This window comes from Bison bison, unplaced genomic scaffold, assembly GCF_000754665.1.
Source record: "Bison bison bison isolate TAMUID 2011002044 unplaced genomic scaffold, Bison_UMD1.0 scf7180017864037, whole genome shotgun sequence".
Taxonomy (NCBI): Eukaryota; Metazoa; Chordata; class Mammalia; order Artiodactyla; family Bovidae; genus Bison; species Bison bison.
Genome location: NW_011494609.1, coordinates 9,299,386 through 9,307,649, shown reverse-complemented (window position 1 = coordinate 9,307,649; position 8,264 = coordinate 9,299,386). Strand labels below are relative to the sequence as shown.

The following is an 8,264-nucleotide window of genomic DNA, read 5'->3' as shown; positions in this document are numbered from 1 at the left end:
CGGGTCCCCCCGCCTGACCAGCACACTCAGGCCCCTGAGGACCTCCCCCAACTGGTCCCAGCCAGTTCCCAACCGTGGGGGTACGCCTGCTTTTCACCACGATGGTGGTGACCTCTGGGTCTGCACTGGGAAACGGGGCACAGGCTGACGGCGGTCAGGGTCCAAGTCCCCATGGGGAGAAGGGTACCAGGCCGGCCCCCCACACCCGGGCCAGACTCCGCACAAGCGCCACCTGCTGGATGCTCTGCACGGCCGAGTCCGTCTCGTCCCCGACACCGCCCGAGAACGAGCCCTCCTTCTCCGAGAACTCGCTGAAGGCGGCATCCTCAGGGCCCGTGGCCCCGGCCTCCTCCTCCGGCTTCTGCTTCCTCTTGGGAGCTCTCCTGGTGGCTTTCACGTGCTTCCCTTCAGCCAGCTCCTCCTGCTCCAGACTCAGCTCAGGCTGCACGAACAGAAGGTGAGACAATGACAGGTCAGTGCGTTGTGCCCCTGAGGCGGCCTGGCACCATCTCCAGACACCAGGTGACCAGGCCCATCTGCTAATGTGCACATCTAGGGATGGCAGCAAGTTCCCGCTGGTCTCTGCTGCTTTTCTTTAAAGTGAGGAAAGTTGGATAGAAGTCATACTTGGTGCTGAAATAGAAATATCTGTGCAAACAGGTTTTGAGCCCTTGTTTCAGCCCTGTTGAGCTCTGCCTGAGGCTACAAAGGCTTTCACATCAGGCTCTCTGCCCCAGACTGACATAGGTTCACTGTAGACACAATCTTGGATCAAGGATGAGTCTGACTGCAAGAACCGTGTGGTCATGGTTTTTAGGGATAGCAAATAAGGACCCAGCAGTAATGGTGACCGCAGATGGGTGCCCGGCATACTTCTTTCCCTCCTGCTGACCCACAGCTGGCCCAGCCCAGGATCACAGAGGCCGCTGGGCAGTGGTGGCCCGCAAGGCTCTCCGCCTCGGTCACCCACCACCCGTCCTGTCCTCGGCGCCATCCCATGAGGTGTGGCCTCACCCAGTGGCAGACAGACCCCAAGGAGGCCTGTCAGGACATGGCCACGAGGGGCTGCCCATGTCAGGGGCGGACGTGGTCATGGGTCTTAGGCCTGGCTGTTTAGCGCAACCCAGCCACTGAGCACTGGGCTCAAAGCTCTGCTGCAAAACAGAGAGGGATAAACGCGATTTTAAAGTGACTGAGCGCGAAATGTTCCCTTCAAAATAAGAGAAAGCCTTTATATCAAGGTACTGACTACAAATTCCTTTTGAAAGTTCACATAATTTGTTTAAGGTTATTTTGCTCTTCTGGGTGATACTTGTGATGGTTAACTAAAGCATCCCTTTGCTAGTTTGGGGCGCCCAGTCATGTGGCCCAACACCAGTCCAGATGCTGTCCTGAAGGTGTTTTTCAGATGTGATCAACACTGAAGCCAGTAGGTGCTGAGTAAAACAGCACCTTCTGAACGTGGGTGGGCCTGGACCAATCAGGTGAAGACCCTGAGAGCCGACAAAGTTCCCAGAAGACGAGGGAATTCTGCCTCCAGCATCAGCTCCTCTTGGGTGTCCAGCCTCCGGCCCTCCCGGCAGATTCTGGACCTGCCAGACCCACAACTAAGTGAGCCAACTCCTTAAAATAAATCTAGTTCTCTCTGCACGTGCGTGCATGCGCGTGCACACACACACACACACACTTTACTGTTTTCTCTGGGGGAACTCAGTCTTAATAAACAATCTATTCTCTAAAAAGACACACATCTGTTTTCAGAAAACTGAAATTCTAGAAATGTTCACAGAAACTAGAAGGCTCCTGGGGTGACGACCAATTAACAGAAGAGAGGGAAATGAGTGTGACACGTAGGGGTTGCCCCAAGGGCTGCTCCTGACACCTGCTGGGCTCCTCGGGTGAGACGCCCTGCCCCGCGTGCTCCGCGCTCACCTGGACGATGCCGATGGAGGAGGCGTCGATGGTGGTGGTCTCCGGGAGGTGGTCCAGGTCATCAATCCTCACGGCCAGGACCTAGGAGTGGGCGCAGGGCCGTGAGCCCAGGACACGGCACCTGAAGGCCAGCCCAGGAAAGTGGGGCCAGACACACGGCCGCTGGGCTATCTCCCTCACAGGCCCCCACGTGCCCACCGGCCCTGCTCAGCACTCAGAAGCCTGGGATCCAGAGTCCTGCCCGGCTCTCCTTCCCTCCTCCCAGGCCCCCTCTCCTCAAGTGTCCACCGCGTTCCGACACACGGGGGTGTCCCCTCGGCCATCCGTGCGTCATCGCACCATCTACTGCCCCGGTGGAGGCCCTGCTTCCCTTCCTGTCCACGCCGTCCACTCTCTGAGGAAGTGCATCCTCACTCAATCTCAGTATCTCTCACTAAGAGCAGAGCGGGATAAGACACATTACAGCAAACCCATCCTATAACGAGTTACCAAGAGGGAGACGTGTCCACGTGACACACCTTAATTTCCCAGCTGCGCCCCCCCCCACCCGCAGCCCCCATGAGCCACACCGGCCTGTCCTCAGCAGGAGGCAGACCCTTACACTGGAACACACGCTCGAGCTTTACATGGTTCCCCCCTCACCCCAAACCTGGTCCACACCCCGCTGACACTGGCTACACAGGTGACTGTGGTCACCTAACTGAACAAGTCACAGGTGGTGCACAGAGCACGTAGGACCTTCGGGGGGAGGCTGTGATGGGGAGTCGCTGAGGGACGGAGGTGGCCGTGGAAAAACGAAATGCAACCAGGGAAAGCACGGCAGTCTGTCCAAATGGCTCTGCAGTCAAATGGCTTTGCAAGCATCTTTCCATTTTTGTTCCAAACTAAATTAAGAACAAAACTATAGGCTATATATCATGGGTGTGGCTTATTTAAGAAAGATGACAGACCACTGTATTTCTGGGCTTAGGATCCAAGACCATCCAGGACAGGGCACCCTCTGAAAGGGTGGCCAGCGAGGCGGTTATGTGTGTTTCAATAGAAATGCTGACATGGTGGTGAGAACCCAAGTGTGACTGAGGCTGCAAAGCTGAGTCAGAGCAGCTGGAGGCCACTGACTGTTCTCTCCCACCACACCACCTCCGTCACCATCACCACCCCATCACTGCCACCACCACCTCCATCACCAACGACATCATCAGTGTCCTAGTCACACCATCCGGAAGCCAGAGAGAACCACCACAGCAGCACCTGTTGACTGTACTCTGTTAGGAGATTAGACCACACGTGAAAAGCACTTTTTGTGTTTGAATTTTCCTCAATGTAACATTCATTCAAAGCAGAGGGAAGACCATGAGTGGAGTCACAAAATAGCATGAATTCTTAAAGATCCTGAGTTTGTGAAAGCAGCTTATACTTAACACCCTAACACGCAGGCCAGCCTTCACCAGACCCCCACGCCCGAGTCTGTGCCCAGCACCACTGCGGAGCACCCCCGCCCTGCACAGCACCCCCGCCCTGCACAGCCTGGCCGCGCGTGGTGCCCTCACTGCAGCAGAGCCTCCCCGGCGTCACTCCTGCAGTCTGGGGACATTTCCCCCATTCCCTCTGCTCTCCTCTGTGTGACGTGTCTGCATCCTTCCCCTCCTTCCATCTACCACCCTAGACCATCAGGTCCAAGAGGATGGGGCACCCCCGGTCCAGCTGGTCACCAGCGCTGATCCCTGCAGGCACTTAACTATTTGTCTGAACACACAGAAGGAAACAACAGAGAAACATCAAAGGATCGAAGGAAAGCAGCCCAGGGGAGAGAGGCTGAAAGTGCCTGAGACAGAAGGGAGTGAGAAGAGAGCCCCCACAGTGGAGCCCGAGCCTGCTGGGGGCCCCTCCAGAGTACTCTGCAGCCCAGCATGGTGGGCTTGACAAGAGGTGCTAAGAGGTGGCCATGCAGATGGAGCGATGAGACAAGCGATCGTTAACCAGAGGAAAACGTCTGCTGAGCTGCTCCGTGTCCGCAAGGGCCCTGCACCCAGCAGCACACATCACACATGCCATGGGCAAAACCCACCGTGCACACCGTTAGTGCACGGAGCTACAGACACCCATGTGCCGAGAAATCACTCACTCCCACCCACCACGAGCCCCCGGGGGAGCCTGCAGCATCTGCCCTGGACCCCAACACCTAGAGGGGGCCCCACTGACACTGGGCAGCCGGATGGATGCTGACACACCAGGCTCCTGCTCCCAACTTTGTTTCTCTAGGTGGAGACGCCAGCAGGCCACTAGGCGAAAAAGGCTGGAGTGAGGGGAGCAAAGCTGGTGGAATCCCAGTTCCTCATGCTAAGCGGAAAGAGCCTGGGGTCCATGGGTCATGGATCTGCACGGGCTGTGGAGGACATGGCGAGGTGATGGGAGAAAAAGACGAACTCATCAGCCAAATGAAGCAGAAGGTGCTCTTATAATTGCAAAAGTAACCCATGTTCATCAGAGGCGATTCTTTGAAACAGAAAACTATAAAGGTAAGAAATAACCAAAACTTCGGTGCCAGAAGACCACAGTACAATGCTTCCCCCTTTCTTGTTTCACATGGTTTATATTACACAGGTGAGTATCTGTAAATATACAATGTGAACGACACGCTGTGGGTACACCTGTAGTCTATGCAAGGTGCACGCTGCTTTCTTACAATGCGCATTCACAATCTTACGCAGAACTCTCTGCAAACACATCACAGTCACGCACATCGCTGAGCTACCACTAACAGCGGCATTCCTCTTACTGGACACTCAGGGGTCCACACAGTCATTTATTAAAGCATTGGGGAGATGTCACACTACCCTCAGGAGGACATGCAACTGTGCATGCCCTGGAAAGTGAAAGTGAAGTCGCTCAGTTGTGTCCGACTCTTTGCGACCCCATGGTCTGTAGCCTACCAGGCTCCTCTGTCCATGGGATTTTCTAGGCAAGAGTGCTGGAGTGGGGTGCCATTTCCTTCTCCAGAGGATCTTTCCAACCCAGGGATCGAACCCTGGTCTCCCGCACTGCAGGCAGATGCTTTAACCTCTGAGCTTCCAGTCCTGGAATTGGGTGCAATCCCAGTCATTCTGAATCCCAGAACCTCCCCTAATTCCACGGAGGAAGCATGCCACCTTCTACTGTTAAAGGCTTTCTCTCGTGTCTCAACCACATGTACTTCCTTTAGTGAATCTCCTCTCCCCAGACACAGTGGGTTCTCTGTTATTCTCGTGGAAGGCGTGCTATCTTTACCATTAACAGCCAGTATTTGTTAACTGCTGCTGCTAAGTCACTTCAGTCGTGTCCGACTCTGTGAGACCCCATAGACGGCAGCCCACCAGGCTCCCCCATCCCTGGGATTCTCCAGGCAAGAACACTAGAGTGGGTTGCCATTTCCTTCTCCAATGCATGAAAGTGAAAAGTGAAAGTGAAGTCGCTCAGTCGTGTCCGACTCTTAGCGACCCCAGGCTCCTCCGTCCATGGGATTTTCCAGGCAAGAGTACTGGAGCGGGGTGCCATTGCCTTCTCCGTCTGTTAACTATACTGACCCATTTTTCAGTTTTCCCTTTGCGTGTTCTCTTGACCCCCAGAAACTCTACTTGTTATGTTGCTTACTTAGTCAAATCGTTTGTTCAAAATTTTCACTGCTTTCGTGCTTATAAAGCCTCTAGTTTTGTTTTCAGTTTACTGTCTTTTCAAACAGAATGACTTATTCAATGCCCTGGACCTGCCTTGAGCACCGGCTTCTGGGTGTCAGGGTCCACCTACCTTCCTGGGTACACTTTCTCCATCTCAATCCTCAGGGCCACCTTCTAAGCAGCCCCCAACACCATGCAGAGCCCCTAGTTCTGCATTTTTTAGCTACTCTAAAGGGAGGAATGGGGGAGAGGGAGGGTAGCACCCCTGTCCTGCTATAATTCCAGGGAGGGAGTAATTGATTACTTCAGCAAAAGACCACTTGGGGCTCTTCTATTCACTCATCCATTCGGTGCCTCCTACCCGCAGGCAGAGGGGAGCGTCGGACCCCAGCCCTGCCTCCAGGAATCCCGGGGTGGTGACCCTGCGTGGTGGGATCTCGGAGCGGGGGAAGTCAGCGGGCCGAGGACAGAGGTGCCGGGCTCGCACGGGGGAGGGGATGTAGAGTGGGCAGCCCCGCCCGGCGCATGCTCACCTCAGGGTGCTTGCGCCGCATGTGTCTGCTCATGGAGGCCCTGGTGGACACCTTAGTCCCACACAGCTGGCAGCTCTGCGCCTCCACCTTGTCGTGGGTGAGCTGCACGTGCTTCTGCAGCATGTACTCGGTGACGTACTTCTTGTCACACACGGAGCACGTCCACTGCTTGCCCACTGCGCGGGCGCATGGGGAGGGAGAGACGAGCGTGGGTGGTGAGGGGGTCAGCCTCTAGGTCGCCGACCCAGTCACCCACCCCGAGGTCAGGCCTTGGAAAGACCCTCCTCCCACCCAGGAATGCTTCAATCAACATCTGAAAATGCGAGCATGAATATTCAAAAGTTTTGTGGCTGAATTTTAGGGGGGAAGGGGCTTCATTAAGGCACAAAAGTGTCAGATATTCTGAAAAAGTCCACATAGAGCCTCACAGCCAAGCTCTCCACACCCTGCACGCCCAGACGGCCCCAGCAGAAACCATGGCAGCCGGCCGGATGGTCCCCAGGCACTCCCAGCTCACCCGTGTGGATGAGCTTGTGTGTCTCCATCGTGTTTCTCTCACTGAATGTTTTTCCACACAGTTCGCACATGAAATCTTTAATCCCTGCAGGAAAAGGCACATTTAACATCACGTTTCTCGAGTGTTCTAACTGTATACAGCATCAGTCTTGTCCATGACACGTTTCTGTATTTGTAAAGGCTGTGGGGGCTGCTAAGTTACCCAGAGGTGACAGTAAGCCTTCATTCCCCCATTCAACCTGCAAACTGTGGCTTGAAAACCATCCTACTGCAGGTGTCTGAGTGTTCAGATCAGTGACTTGGGCTGGGGTGGTCACCCTGCCCGCCTGCAACCTGGTAACATGGAAGCATCAAGCCGTCAGACCGTTGCATTCCCCAAGCTGACAAAAAAGGTGGGCCCTCTGCCTCTTAGATGAACATTTGCCCTAAATGTAAAGCACGGCAAGTGACTTTCAAGCCTGCTTATCTCGGTCCTGTATTTGCTGGGCCCCTGGTACTCGGGATCCCATGTTCACGTGGCTCCTGGAGGCGAGACCAACAGAGGCCACTACACCCCAGTGGGTGGAGAGTTGTGAGACCCCCAAGGAGGCGCAGGACCCAGTCCCAGGAGGCGAGTGCTTCCCAGAAAAGGGGAAGCAAGAAACGGATGGCCTCCCCCAGGAAAAGGAGAGCCGCATGCTTTTGTGAAAGCCCAGTGCCCTGGGGGCTGGCATTCCAGGGGGACCCAAAGCAGACCTGTGTGGTGGCCTGGCCGGCCCTGGGGGCAGTGAGAGAGGTGGGCACACAGCTGGGCCAGGCAGTAGCAAGACTCAAGTCCATTTTAGAGAGAATATGAACCAACCAGATGCTCCTGCTAACTTCACACACAGCTCCACCACCCTGGGAAGACTGTCTCTCATTCTGCTGTCGATCTGATTCTGTCTTATATACACATTTACCCATAGACAACTGTTTATAAGAAATGAGCTCGTGAATGTTGATGAAAGTTAACACGCATATCTCATCACTTGAAGGATGCACTGTCCTTTAAGGTGGACACACAATTCAGCCTCTGCCCTGCTGATAGACACTTAAGGGGTCCAGTCTCCTGTCCAGATGACATGACGATCATGCACACACACATGCCAGGTCTTTGTCCGATGGTTTCTCCTGGCTGAGTGGGAGGGAAGGGCACTGAAGGCATCAAGGGCGGTAACCAGGACCTGTGTGTTTGGGGGACGCAGGGGGCTTGCTGCAGGGATGGGGGAGCTTATCCAGTTTCCTAAAGCTCGACCAGAGAGCCAGGGGCCTGTTGGGAGCTAGAGACCCGCGGAGCAGCGGCGGCTCTGCTCGAGCTGTTCCTCACCAGCGGGCTGGTGCCTCTGCACCCGAGCACCACGGACTCACCCGTGTGCCGCTTATAGTGCTTGAGCATGTTGACCTTCTGCGCGAACTTGCGGTGGCACTCCCTGCACTCGTACTCCTTGATGCCCTTGTGCAGCTTCATGTGGTGGCGCAGCGCGTGCTTGGTCTTCATGCCTGCGGGACAGGGCGGGTTGGCGCCCCACCTCGGGAGCCGCCCATGCCACACCCCACACCCTGCCCCCAGTGCCCACGCCTGCCCCCCACACCCTGCTCATCCCCCGCCCCG

The 8,264-nt window shown here is 55.5% G+C and overlaps 1 protein-coding gene across 1 annotated transcript in view; it reads right to left on the bottom strand.

Annotated features, from left to right (window-relative positions):
• PRDM15 (PR domain containing 15) overlaps positions 1-8,264 on the bottom strand; it is a 53,016-nt gene that overhangs the window by 4,422 nt on the left and 40,330 nt on the right. The window contains 5 exon segments of the mRNA XM_010834938.1: positions 233-442; positions 1,933-2,013; positions 6,119-6,294; positions 6,636-6,719; positions 8,021-8,152. Of these exon segments, the coding sequence (XP_010833240.1) occupies positions 233-442; positions 1,933-2,013; positions 6,119-6,294; positions 6,636-6,719; positions 8,021-8,152 (683 nt within the window).